Source organism: Halichoerus grypus, chromosome 7 (assembly GCF_964656455.1).
Source record: "Halichoerus grypus chromosome 7, mHalGry1.hap1.1, whole genome shotgun sequence".
NCBI classification, from domain to species: domain Eukaryota; kingdom Metazoa; phylum Chordata; class Mammalia; order Carnivora; family Phocidae; genus Halichoerus; species Halichoerus grypus.
Window position 1 is genome coordinate 130,683,300 of NC_135718.1, and position 14,825 is coordinate 130,698,124.

Here is a 14,825-nt window from a genome sequence, read left to right on the forward strand (position 1 = left end):
CAGACAGAGCCTGATACAGATCCACAAGTACACTCAATTTCTCCCCCACAAAGGTATTCCAAGGACAGCACTTTTTTTCAAGGTCTACAGATGCTATGAGAAATTGTACTACTAATGACTGAACATTTAAAATGCTAAGTATTAAAATATCTAGTACAATGAGACTGGCAATTTCACAGTCACCATTCATCCCCCTAATTCAACTCATATTCAACACATTAATATTAAAATTCCTTACCATAAAGAACAAACTGGATGGATGTGCGCACTAATTATTTTAGCAATGCCTCTTGTCAAGAAATCCCAGATGACAATTCGGCCATCATTACAGCCAACTGCAAGCAGCGTGCCCCACCTGTTAAAGGTGCAAGTCAGGGCCATGCTGATACAATCCAAAGTTCCATCGGCTTCCTAAAAATTAAAATGAATACAAGAAAATAGACAATGCCACCAGGTACCCAATTATTTCTTAAAGATTCTCTATCACCTATGACACTTCTCTTTTAATTTAAATGACGATGTATACCAAAAGAAACTCTATGTGTGTTCTTATACCTATTAAACTAGCCAAAACAAGGAAATATTTGTAAACAGATGTGATAAATCCCATACATTACCAGTATGACTTTGTACCCACTGTGCATGGCAATTAGGCAAAATATAACAAGATTCATTGAAAAGAGTCATCCTACTGACCCAATCATCATAGTTCTTGGGATTTACTCCAAGAAAAATAATTTAAAACAAAACCCCTAGAACAACCTGTATGTGCAACATTAGGGAAGTCAAATACATTACTTTATATTCGTATCAAGCTATTTAAAATAACCATAATGGCTACACTTGAAACACATTTCAAATATTACAAAATATTTTTGCATTTATAAAAGTAAAGCACACTTAGAGCATACATATTATTACTATGCAAAAACACTGATTGAAACTAGAAAAGCACACAGAAAAAAAAAATCTACGTATAGGTGATGGTACTGTTTGTGAAAAATCCTTCAAAGTATTTTTTTTTAATTTACTGGGAAATGAATTGCTTAAGATTAAAAGGTTATGGTGAGATTTCCCACCAGTACTGCCTATCTATTTCCTCTCTCCTCAAAATTAAACACTGAGTTCTTTATTATAGCACTTAAAGCTTCTGTTGTCAAAGAAAATGGGCGGGGGGGGGGGAAATCAAATAACATTTTCCGCTCAAACACAAAAGCTAGCAAGTTACCATACTCCTAAATTCACAATAAGACTATACTCTAAAAAAAAAAAAAAAAAAAAGACTATACTCTTACCTCTGGATAATTCTGCCCAAAGGACTCTGCAACAAAGCAAAGAAAGAGTTCATGGAGCATTTGCAACACAGCAGGAATCCACCAGCTCTCGAATGGTGGATGCAATGGTTTGCAAAGTGTAGATGGCTGGCTCAGGGACTCCAGGGGGTCACACCTATTTTCATTATCATACCAAGATGGCATCTGCCTCTTTACTCTCCTATCTCCTAAGTTTACAGATGAGCTCTCCTGAGGCCACAGCACCAGTGATATTTAACAGAGTGCATGCAAAAGTAGATGCAAGAATTCTGCCAACTTCTACTTAGGCAAGCATTAAGGACAATTTGTAAAACCGTGAAACAATGTTCTTCTCACTATTTTTATTTTAGAAAAGTTATTTTTCACAAAAAAAGTGTTATTTATGTAAACAGGTAATGGGGTTATGCTGGTTATTTTGAATTACAAACTTTTAAATATCCAATCTGTCAAACTATCTTAAGTTGGATGAACTCTCTAAAACCTTCATGAACACCAGCCAACCAGCAGTGCCATTTCCTTCCTAATAATGACATTTATATTGTCACATAGTCTGGTAGTTGATTAAAGATGCAATTCTCTATATTAATTTCTTAAGCAAACGACATTTGGGGGCCAACACCCCTGAATGCTTTTCCTGTATGAAATGCAGTGTTCACACGAGACACAGACATATCGAGCTGCAAATAACGGCATGATGCTACCCACTGCTTCTCAGAAGTGTCCTGTCAGCAGTAACACTGTCTTTGTCAGGATGTACTTACAACATTACCTAAGTATTGTACTACAGTGGTTTTTAAACTATACTGAGAACTACAGATCCATGAAAGTTGTTTCACACATAAGGCACCCAAATCAGATTTCATTTGAAAAAAGAAGTCTACTGCTTAAAAAAAAAAAAAAAATTATAAAAATTAACTGAAAACTAAAGAGTGGGGGCATCTGGCTGGCTCAGTTGGAAGAGCATGCAACTCCTGATCTTGGGGTCATGAGTTTGAGCCCCATGTTGGGTGTAGGGATTACTAAAAAAAAGAAGAAAGAAAAGAAAAACTAGAGTGAAAACATTAAAACCAATCAAGGGGCGCCTTGGTGGCTCAGCTGGTTAAGCAACTGCCTTCGGCTCTGTTCATGATCCCAGGGTCCTGGAATAGAGTCCCGCATCAGGCTCCTTTGCTCAGCAGGGAGTCTGCTTCTCCCTCTGCCTGCCACTCCCCCTGCTTGTGCTCTCTCTCTGTCAAATAAGATCTTTAAAAAAAATAAATAAAAATAAAACCAATCAAAAAAAAACACCGGCCCTACAACAAAAAACACTAAAAGAAAGATGAAACTAAAGGCAAATGTCCCCAAATTATCCTGATGTATCTAATGTGAACCAGATTTAAGATGGCTGACTGCATTCAATTATGAAAGAATGAACTGAAATGCTGAAACCAGATAGAGAGGTTTTATTTTTTTATTTTTAAAGATTTTATTTATTCATTTCAGACAGAGCGCAAGAGAGTGAGTTTGGGGGGGAGGGGCAGAAGGAGAAGCAGGCCCTCCACCAAGCAGGGAGCCCGGGAGATCACGCCCAGGTCAGAAGGCAGACACCCAGCCCAACCGACTGAGCCACCCAGGTGCCCCAGATCGAGAGGTTTTTGAAAGAAATATTCTCAAGTTACTGAAGTAATACATGTAATACAGAAATGTGTAATCAACAAATGATCGTTTCCTCCCTGCAACCCACCACCAAGGTAAAAGCTTCCATATGTTTCTATATGCTTATTTGTATAAGCAAATATAGAAGCATATATTTGTATAAGCATTCAAATTTATAGTTGTGTTTTTAAATAAAACATTACACATAAAATGTGACTTGTTTTGTTAGCAATTTAGCTTATACATCTTTCCAAATCAGTTAAGACAGATCTATATTCACATGGTTGAGGAACAAAGAAGAAAAAGAAAAAAAACAGCATTTATCAAAAATTAAAAACAAAACAAACAAAAAACACAACCTGAAAATATAAAGTACTGGGGAAGGAGCAGAGTGCGACATGCTGTGTTGAGTGAGATAAGGGAAATCCACATAGACGATTCTGAGCAAGTCCAGAATCCAGGGACCATTTTAATGTATGATCACCTCTCAACACAGACTACCCCTTGTATTTCTGGTTTATGTTTTTAGGGTGGGTTTTTCTTTTTTGTGGATCATCCTAGTTAACAGAATTACAATAAGGTGTTTAAGGAGCACAAAGAAAAAGTGACACATAAGAAAGACTAGGCTAGGGCGCCTGGGTGGCTCAGTTGTTAAGCGTCTGCCTTCAGCTCAGGTCATGATCCCAGGGTCCTGGGATCAAGCCCTACATCGGGCTCCCTGCTCAGCAGGAGGCCTGCTTCTCCCTCTCCCACTCCCCCTGCTTGTGTTCCCTCTCTAGCTGTCTCTCTCTGTCAAATAAAACCTTTAAAAAAAAGAAAGAAAGAAAGAAAGAAAGACTAGGCTAATCTGAGGCAGTTTTGTTGGAGGGCCTGAGCAAGACTGCTGTTAAGCGGGATTACAGGAACGCAAGGCCCTTTCCTCAGAGAATGCTCAAAATCACTTTTATATTCTCCATCTTGCCACCATCTACCATTTTATGTAACAATTAGATTTCTTAGGTTTTAAACACCATGCTGGGGGGAAAAAAAGATGCCCAAAGATGTGGATGCCAAGGAGAAATAAAACCTTCGCCAGAGATTTAACTTCGTAACACACTTGATAAAAAAAACATGAGCGGCTTCTATAGCAAAACACACATTTCCAAAACTGATTACAGAAGAAAAATCCTTGACTGGATCAATGAGTAAAAAACACATTGAAAGGTTATTAAAGACATACCATTCAAAGTGGGGGGGGGGGGAGGCGAGCAGACCCATAAGGATTTTGTGAGCAGTTTCTCCTAACCTCAAGCAGCAGATAATTACTATGTTATTCAAGCTATTCCGAGCAGAAAGAAAAAACACTAGTGTTTTATAAAGCGAATATAACTGACACCAAACCCTCAGAGACAATACAAAAAAGAAAAGAATTTTCTCAACATAAATGGTTTCTCACTTTTACACTCTGCAGACTTGCAAAGTAACTTCTAACAGCATATACAATTATAACCAAATTCTAAACACAAAGCATCTGAAGTTTGTTATTGTACCTTGTAAGAAGACATCACTATATAGCAGGAAAAACAAGGAACAGGGTTATGGCAAGGGCACTCTAAACAGCTTCATGGCACAATGCATTCTAATGTACATCCTTAGTCAAGAATGTTTGTGTAACGGCCACACGATCCTATCAGTAGATACTGAAAACACATTTGCTAAAACTCCATAATCACTTCTAATGAAAGAGAGGACTACAATAAATGATAAAACCTATCAAAAACACAATTATCATTCCAAAAGGTGAAATATTAAAACCATTTCAATTAATATCAGCAACTAGGAAGGGATATATCATTAGTTAATACCATCTTGGTGGTTCCAGTCAATGGAATAAGAAAATGAAATAACTGGCTTAACCACTGAATATAAGGAGATAAAACTATTTCTCTTTTGCCATCATTGAATACCCAGAAAACACAAGAGACTCTAATAAGAAAACAATTTAAATTAATAATAAAATACGGAAGGGGCTCTTGGCTAGCTGAGTCAGAAGAGCGAGCAACTCTTGATCTCAGGGTCATGAGTTCCAGCTCCACGTTGGGTGCAGAGATTACTTAAAAATAAACTTTTTTAAAAAATAAGAAAATAGGGTAAGGTGGCTTACTACAAGAAAAATATTCAAACATTAATAGCTTTTCTTTACATTAGCAATTACTATCCAAAAATGGAAATACAAGGCAAAATTCCATTCAGAATGGCTACAAACATATAAAATATTTAAGGAATAGTAATAAGGTAATAAAGAAGACAGACATGTATGAAGAAAACTATAAAATCTTAGGTAAGGCCATAAAATCTAAATAAATGAAAAGACAATCTACATTCTGGGATGGGAAAACTTAATGGTTTTCCCTAAAAATTAATAAATTTTACATAATTCCAGATGGAATAAAGACAAATGTGAAAAAAAATTCTAAATGTACTGTAAGGCTGCTGATATATAATAAAGGTGGCATTTCAATTTAGTGGAGGATTTATTTAACATATAGGGAATGACAGGTGACCATCTGGAAGGAAGAAAAAGTTATAATTCCTCTCATATTACATATAAATTTCAGGTAAATTAATGTTTTTATTTTTCTTTTTTTTTTCTTTTTTTTTTTTTTAAAGATTTTATTTATTTATTTGAGAGAGAGAGAATGAGAGAGACAGCACATGAGAGGGGGGAGGGTCAGAGGGAGAAGCAGACTCCCGGCCGAGCAGGGAGCCCGATGCGGGACTCGATCCCGGGACTCCAGGATCATGACCTGAGCCGAAGGCAGTCGCCTAACCAACTGAGCCACCCAGGCGCCCTATTTTTCTTATTTTTTAAGATTTTATTTATTTGACAGAGAGAGACACAGCGAGAGAGGGAACACAAGCAGGGGGAATGGGAAAGGGAGAAACAGGCTTCCCACCGAGCAGGGAGCACAATTAGGGTCTCGATCCTAGGACCCTCGGATCATGACCCGAGCCGAAGGCAGGCGCTTAATGACTGAGCCACCCAGGTGCCCTGGTAAATTAAAGTTTAAAAGAACAAAAATCTTAGAAGAAAATCTAAGGGACTACATACATGTATAATCTAGGGCAGGGAAGACCTTAACCAAGTGAGGAACACCAAAAGAAAAGAGAAATAGGTTTAATTAAATAAAAATTGAACATTTTGCATGGCAAAAGCTCCCATAGGGGCGCCTGGGTGGCTCAGTTGTTAAGCGTCTGCCTTCGGCTCAGGTCATGATCCCAGGGTCCTGAGATCGAGTCCCACATCGGGCTCCCACATCGGGCTCCCTCCTCGGCGGGAAGCCTGCTCTCCCTCTCCCACTCCTGCTGCTTGTGTTCCTGCTCTCACTATCTCTGTCTCTGTCAAATAAATAAATAAAATCTTTAAAAAAAAAAAAAGCTCCCATAAACAGTCAAGATTTAAAAACAAATTTTCAAGGCAGATGACTGATAGGAGTTGATACCTGTATTACAAAGCAAGTTTATACATCAGTAAGAAAAAAACAACCCAAAAGACAAAAAGAACATGAATAAACAAGTCACAGAAGAACAAAATCAGATGGCCTCTAAACAGGAAAATGTAATCAAACTCAGTTGTAGGTGGAGAAATAAAAATGAGATGCCACTTTCATCCAACAAACAGGTAAATTTAGGGACACGTTGGTGGCTCAGTCGGTTAAGCATCTGCCTTCAGCTCAGGTCATGATCCCAGGGGCCTGGGACTGAGCCCCGCATTAGGCTCCCTGCTCAGCAGAGGGTCTGCTTCTCCCTTTCTCTCTCCCTCTGCCTCTTCCCCTTCTTGTGCTCCTGCTCTCTCTTAAATAAATAAAATCTTTAAAAAAAAAAAAAAAACAGGAAAATTTAGGGAGAGAACACCTGGGGGTGGAGGGGAGGGCAAAGGGACATTTTTACACATTACCTGTAAAAATGGGAATTGTTATAGCCTTTTGGAAAATGGATCTGACAGCATCTATTAAAAGCAAAACATAGGGGCACCTGGGTGGCTCAGACGGTTAAGCATCTGCCTTCGGCTCAGGTCATGATCCCAGGGTCCTGGGATTGAGTCCCGCATCGGGCAGGAACATCAGGCTTCTCTCTGCCTCTGCCTCTCTCTCTCTCTCTGACTCTCATGAATAAATAAATAAAATATTTTTTAAAAAATAAAAAAATAAAAGCAAAACATATATAGTCCTTACTTCAGCCATCCTACAATTGGAAATCTAATCTCCATAGATGTAAACACAACAGTGGGACAGAAGTACAAATATTTCAAGTATTGTTCTTGGTGGCCAAAAAACAAAGAAAACCTACCCAAACTGGAAACAAAGTAAATATCCATTAATAGTGGAATGGATGAATAAATTACACTGTATTCAAATATAAAAATACTAATAAATTATGCTAATTCTTAGAGAAATTTGCATTGGTGTTACTAAGTAGAAAAAAAGGCAAAACACAAAGTGTATATTATATAATCTCATTTTTTATTATCATGTGCACGTGCGCATGCACACACACATACAAGTATATATAAGCACAGAGAAAAATATGGTAGTAAATACATGGGATTACCAACAAAAAGGAGGCGGCAAGGGAAAAAAAGACCACTTTTTTTTTAAAAGCATGGAAATTTTACCATTAAAATTATGTATCCTGTGTGTGTACCTACATGAATGCATTAAAATCTATTTTTAGATCTATTATCTCCTAATGTGTAGGAATAGCATCCTACAGTGTTAAGTGAATAAAGCAAGTTTCAAATAATGTGTATAAAAAGGTTCTATTTCTGTAAAAAGGCAAAAACAAAGCCCTAATAAATTTGTTTAAATGTTTGTGTGAGCAAGGAGTAAGCTATAAAAGGATAAACTCTAGACAGTTACAATTTGGGGAAGGAGAGAAAGAAGTTTTTTCTGTATGCGTGTTTGAACTGTTTCCACTGTTGTGATAAATATGTGCTATATTTGTTCGTTTGAAAAGCAAGAAATTAAAGAACCACAATGAGATTTCCAGACTTAAACTCACAGTGGCTCATCATTTCTCTCAAGTGCTCAAACCTGTATTTATCATTAGCAGCTACCACTTATTGAATGCTGATGTGTCCGACTCTGTATTAAGGTCTTTCATATATTCCCATTCAGTCCTCTCAATTCACTAGTAAGTGACTACTGCTGTCACCAGCTAGACCCCAAGACCTGACCTTTACTGCCCACCTGCTTGTACTCACCAACCTCTGTCCCACATTTTTCCTTAAGCTCTTCTTTCCCACTGATCTCTTCACTCAGGCAAATGGAAACTGAAACCATCGCTCAAGCAGCAGGGACCAGACCACCCAGACCAGTTTGAGTATAACCCTTGCCTGGTGCCTGTGCAGAAGGACCACGGAGTGACCTCCAACTACCTTTACCTCATTATAATACTAAAATCTCCGCCAGACGAGGAGCACAAGCCTCATTTACATAACAATGGATGTATAGCAGGTTTCCTTAAGGCGCTCATGTGGCCTTCTGTTCACCTCTATGGGCAAGGACAAGACTTCCCAACTAAATATTCATCCTAACCCTAAATAGAAGGAACCCATTCACGCTTGCTCAGAGAGTCATGGTTTTGGAAGTTATTCCCCATGATCTCCTTACTTGCTTCAAATAAAGTTTATTTTGTGCACCAACTCCATCTGGTATATCTGTGACTCACCAAGGAGCAAACTCCCATTGGTTCAGTGACACTATTACATTCCATTTCACAGATAAAGTTAGGCTTCAAGGTTAAGTCACTTCCCAAGTTCACACAGTTAAAAACCGGCAAAATTGGAACCTGACCCAGAAACCATACTCTTAACTACACTAAAAAGCCTCTAGAATCTTGCCTGAATCTGACCTCAAGGTTATTAGTCTATCATCTGTAAAACACAACACACCCACCCTTTATTGAAAGTCAAAATGTGTCCATCTGCTTTCCTTCAGTACATCTCCCTTTCTCTCCACAAATCTCAAAGATCACCACCAGTTACTCCGTCACGGCCAAGGAATGTAATTCAACCAAGAGAAGTGAGCTAAGTGACCTACCTAAAATCTCCACCTACTGAGGGTTTTTCTTGGCAACAACCAGTGTTCACTTTATTTGTTCCAAAAAACCATCCTTTTCCCCAGAAAAGACAAAAGAAAAATTAGAAGCTTCCCACTTCCCCTCTGCCAATAAAGCCCACAGGCAGCACACGAAAGGTCTTTCCTGAGCGCTGAATGAGTACTTTTGGTATTACACCAACCAGCCCAACCAAGCAGGAAACTTTTTTTACTCTTCACTCTCCACATAATGTTACAAACCCTTCCTAGTTGCTTCACTTTTACAATCTCGGCCTTGGACCACACTAATTTTCCTGACACTGTTCTTCAAAGCCTGTGCTCAGGCCTTCACTTCAGCTACGCGCCCTTTCTTTGCAGGCGCCCTTTCTTTGCAGGCGCCCTTTCTTTGCAGCCGCCCTTCCGGAACCCGAGTTCACACTGCTTCCAGCACAGCCACACCAGCTTCCCCAGGGGCCTCCTCCTTTCTGTCCTGTGAACATCCTTCCTCCAACTGCCCTTCAGCTTGCAGGCCTTTCCAGCCTTCTTCCTCCTGGTCTCCTGACACGGAATAAGGTCTATTCTCCACACTGCGGAACATCCACCTCCTTAAAGACCTGACTATCATGAGCTCTAAAACTGCACGGACCTTTTCTCCCAATGGCCCTATTATTTTCGATTCCAGCCAATTCCTCCCTGTTGTAACGGTTAGGTGCGGAGTAGCAGTCTCCACTGTTTCCTCAATCTAACAAGTGAGGACACAGTCGGTGGCGTTTCTTTTAGAGAAATGCAACTTGCAGGTGTCTAGATAACGGATCCCACCCCACCCTCATCCGATGCCTTCACTACCATAATTACTACATGTCCTTGACTCCAGTCTCGCCTCCATCACAGAGCTGCCACAGCCAACTTCCGAAGACCCAAATCTCACCTGTCACTTAGTTGCTTAAAAATCTTCCTCACCCCACATATACTAAACTTTTAAGTACAATTTTTAAAAAGTGATTTCATTCTGGCCCCAACCAGTATTTTCCACTGCATGTTGAGCTAACTTCCCATCAGCACCTAGTACAGAACCTCGCATAACCCACCCTAAGCACCAGCTGTAGATTACTGACCATTTCTTGAACATACCACATGCAGTCATGCCTCAGAACATTTGCGTCAACGCTTCTCTGCACTGATTACCTCTCTAACTACTTCCTCTGGAAAAACCCTACCCTATCTGTACTGTCTGGGTTAAATGACGCTTATCATCCCCAAATTCTACCGCCAACCTCAACAATGCAGAATTAATTGCTTTCAGCTGAACTCCCATAATGCATTCACTTATTACAGTTCCATATTAGACACAAGTATTTATGTTTCGCTCCCCCTAGTTCTACATATTTATTCAGGGCAAAGGCTGTATCTTATTTCAGTGTTTTTCAAGCAGTAGGACCCAACCCACCATAAGTGGATAAATCAATTTAGTGAGCCCCAACAAGGTTTTTAATAGATTAGAACAGAAGACATCAGAGGACACTGGGCATAACAGGGATTAAGTATAATTTTGAGAAACTCAGTTATATATATTTGAATATGTAACGGGTTGTGATAGAAAACAGATTTCTTGGGCATCTTGGGTGGCTCAATCAGTTGAGTTTCTGACTCTTGATTTCGGCTCAGGTCACGATCTCAGGGTTGTGAGATCGAGCCCCCGCATCGGGCTCTGCACTGGGCATGGAGCCTGCTTAAGATCTCTCTCTCCCTCTGCCCCTCCCTGCCCTCTCCCTCAAGAAAAAGAAAAAGAGATTTCTTACTGTGAGTTCTGGTAAAAATAGTTCTGAAAAACTCTTATTTAACTTTGTATCTCCAGTGCATACTGTCGGATACATAGCGAGGGCTCAAAAGTGATTGCAGAAATAAAATTAGTATCTTGAGTTCACATTAGGAGCGTTATCATTCCTTTCCTTTATCCGGCCAGATATTCTTTCATATGCATGCTCCCACAATCACTCACTTCTGCTCCTTCGAGCTTTTTATCTGCAATCATTAACTTTCTCCTTTAAACCTCAGTCATTTCCATAGAAATGTAGATTTATGGGCCCAGCCTTCTTTTAAATTGTCTAACCTTCCTTGGGTGCCTGGGTGGCTCAGTCAGTTAAGTGTCGACTCTTGATTTCGGTTCAGGTCATGATCCCAGGGTGAAGGGATCAAGCCCCACATCAGGCCCCACAGTCAGCATGGAATCAGTCTGCTTGTCCCTCTCCCTCTGCTCCTGCCCGGCTCCCAACATGCTCTTTCTCAAATAAATAAAATCTTTAAAAATAAATAAATTGTCTAAACTTCCAATGCTAAATATTCCTAAATTTCACCCTCCCAAATCTTCTGTATCATTCAAGAAAAACCTCTCCCATGACTATTTCTTTCAATGTACTAGCCTATCTATCACCTTTCCTCCATCCTGAAGTTTTTAAAAATAAGGGTCGACCTCTGGTCTCCACTCCGCCTCCCACACCTTCCTAAAATGACTGTAATCTGGCTTCCACTCAAGTTGCTGAGGGGTGCCAAGTGCCTAAGGACTATACCAAGCAGCCCTTTCTCAGCTCTCAGCCTCAAGTGCTCTTCACCTGGCTTCTGAGAGCACACCAACGAGTATCCTCTTCCACCTCTACATGGATAAATATATAGAAGCATGCAAAAACTTGCCTAGCTCATAATAAGTACTATATAACTCTTAATTTACTATCATTTATTCCTCCTCTTAACTCCAAAATATAGGTAATTGTCCAAGATTCTGCCCTCTGCAGTTTTCTCTTTCTGCCCCTCCCACCTTTTCCCCTGGTCTTGTCACCCACTCACAAGGTTTCAACAAGCCCACCTGCAGGAAAAGTACACATCTCTCTCATAAATCTAAACCTACCTCCTGAACCCCAGATCCACACTCAACATGCCCAATGCTCTCTTTTCCCAATTTCCTTAAAAGTTTATCAGTAATACCACCATTGGCTCCCATGATTTTCACTTCATAGTTCCTCACCACCGGCACTACCACCAAATGCAATCAATTCTCAAATTTTGTGAACTCTACCTCCTCAGTGTCTCTTCGTTCCATTTCCTAGCTCAGGCCTTCTTTATCACTCATTTACTCTAGCCCTCCAAACTGGTTTGACACCAGCCAAGACTCAACGACATGTTGCTGTCAGATAAATCTTTTTTTTTTTTTAAAGATTTTATTTATTTATTTGACAGAGACAGCGAGAGAGGGAACACAAGCAGGGGGAGTGGGAGAGGGAGAAGCAGGCTTCCCGCGGAGCAGGGAGCCCGATGCGGGGCTCGATCCCAGGGCGCTGGGATCATGACCTGAGCCGACGGCAGACGCTTAACGACCGAGCCACCCAGGCGTTCCACTGTCAGATAAATCTTTAAAAAAATAAATAAAAAATAAAAATCATAGCTCTGATTAAGTTACTTACCAGGTCAAAACCCTTCAATGGATCTGCCCTACCTCCCTTAAAAAGCACAAACTTTTCAGCTGGGCATTCAAGAGCCTCCACAGAACAGACAGCATCTCTTGGCCTTCCCTTTATTCACAGTACCCACAACCTGGCCAAGCAGGAACATTCTTTAGGTGTTTTCACACTGATGTCTTAGCTCAAACATTCCTAACACGCACTTCTCCTTATACCTTCATGCTTCAGTCTTTCACTATTTTACTAATCTTAAATGTCCACTCAAAACTCCCAACTCCTCCAGATTTTTTGTTCCTGGATACCCTTCTTCCCCTGCCTCAAAGACATTCACTCCCTCTTCTAAATGTTCTTAGCGCTTGGTAATGACCCTTAAAGGCCTATGTTCTGCAATATACTATGGCTATTTAGATAATCACCTTAATCTCCTTGCTTTACAAAAAGCTCCTTAAAGGTAAGGACGATTTCTTTAAAATCTTTGTAGCCCTTTTAACATCCAGTAGAACTTCTGAGTTTTGTTTGTGTTTTTTCTTTTTTTAAAGAAACTTAACTTTACAGCAAGTCATTTAGGAAATCTGGAAAACCTCAGACATCCCTAGGCTATCATGCTAAACACCTAATGAAAACCTAGAAGGGCCTAAGTTTTTAAACAACTTGGATAAGGGATAGGGAGGAAATGACTCACAGAGAGGTTGACAAAAAGCAACTGCTTCTGTAGTTCTCAGTGTTTTACACACCGTCCCCGGTAGTTGAGGGGTTAAATAGAAAGTCAAGATAACTGGATTCCAGTGCCAACTATGCCATTTACTCAGTGCCTTCCAGTCACTACCCACTAAGACTTTTTTCATCTGTCCAATGAGGGACTTCAACTAGAAGATCTCCAAGTTCCCCTCCTTAGGCATCCTGTATTTCTACAAAACAGTCTAACTTTTCCAGGCACCCAAACCCCTGACAAGTCTTCCAAGCTTCACCTCAAGCCTCACATCCTCAGATTCCTTCTTCTCCAAAAACTCTGGTCCTGCCTGCTCTGGGCTACTTCAGCACCTTCGATCCTTGTAATCAAACCGAAGTCACAAACTGTGCTTGCCGCTCCACCACTGATATGAAAGTAGCCTCGGGATAGGCAATGCATTCTGCTTAGGCAGAAGCTGGGCTTCCTCCTCCCGTTGCTGTTCCGTAACAGGAGCGCCCAATGATCCACAGCAGAACTATGTCCCTAAGGTTGCAGCCTGAGTCTCTCCCGCCCGGGTTCCCTCCTTTCCAGGACCAAAGGGTTTTCTAAGACGCAACCATAGCCCTCCTCACCCAGCAACTCGAGGTTCATCCCTGAGGACTCCGGCCGCCTGGTCTCAGCTCCAGGAACGACGCCTTTTCCCCCCGCCTGTTTCTGAGACCTGCGTGTAAGTGGGGGGCGCCGCAAATAGCTTAGCGCAAGCTCCGGAGACTTTCTGGTTTAGAAGACCCCGCGGCTTCCGCTTTCTTCCCCCGCCTTCCTTGTTCGTTTCGAATGGGCTGTCCATATAAATGCCTAATCAAAAAAAAAAAAGACCAAACTCCTCGGAATCCTTTCAGGACGCTATTGACTAAGGGACAAAAATGTTATCGTCACTTCGTACTTTAAAAAGTGCAAGAATTTGAAGCCGTTTTCTCCCGAATCATCTAAGTGAGCTAGAAATTTCAGGCATATAGCTAGACTACTAGTCCTTGCGGTGTTGTGTGTTCAGGGGCGATGTCCGGGCAGGCTGCTTCCGATGCCGCAGGAAAGGTTCCGGGCAAAGTCCGAGGGATGTAGGAAAGCGGGAAGGGTCCGCCCGCAGGGCGCGGGGGTGGAGCGGAGCTATTAGTCCTCAAGGCGCGTACTTGTCAGTATGTAGGCTTCTTACTGTGTATGTTTCAGTCTCGTGAAAATTACTTCATATTTGTAAGGCTATGCCTTTGGTCCCACGGAAATGTACGATAGCATTTGTTAGGCCTCTATCTAAGGGTTTACAGTGTACCCAGCATTGAGCAGGACGCCGAAAACGACCTGGAATGAGAGGTGGGCTGAGGTCCCCGGAGCTCTATCAGACGGGACTGTGATGAGATACACAAAGCAATCAGAGAAGGCCAGTTGGTGGTTGCTAACGAAGAGCAAAAGCTACATAAGCAGGTTTCGACTATGGGTTCAGTGGGCTATCCTAAGAAGGAAAATAATGGCGTAGGCTTTCTGGAAAAGCAGGACTCGAGCTACATGCCCCTGTGTAGATTTAATGTCCGTAATCCCAGCTCCACTCCTTGGTAACCCCGCCCCTTGGGCAATGTTTTATTTTATGTAAAAATGTGGGTGATACTGAGAGGACCCGCAGGATTAT

General features: G+C 41.0%; 1 protein-coding gene across 3 annotated transcripts in view; it reads right to left on the bottom strand.

Annotated features, from left to right (window-relative positions):
- The window catches only part of RBBP5 (RB binding protein 5, histone lysine methyltransferase complex subunit), a 37,925-nt gene extending 23,971 nt beyond the window's left edge, over positions 1-13,954 (bottom strand). For 2 of the 3 annotated variants that reach the window (XM_036123869.2, XM_036123868.2), the window contains exons 1-3: positions 13,780-13,954; positions 1,296-1,321; positions 239-411 (exon numbers count right to left, since the gene is read on the bottom strand). In XM_036123869.2, coding sequence (XP_035979762.1) covers positions 239-411; positions 1,296-1,321; positions 13,780-13,798 — 218 coding nt within the window. In that variant the 5' untranslated portion in view covers positions 13,799-13,954. The remainder of the gene's footprint in view (positions 1-238; positions 412-1,295; positions 1,322-13,779) is intronic. The other variant, XM_036123870.2, reaches the window with a different exon arrangement.
- Between the last annotated feature and the right edge of the window lie 871 nt (positions 13,955-14,825).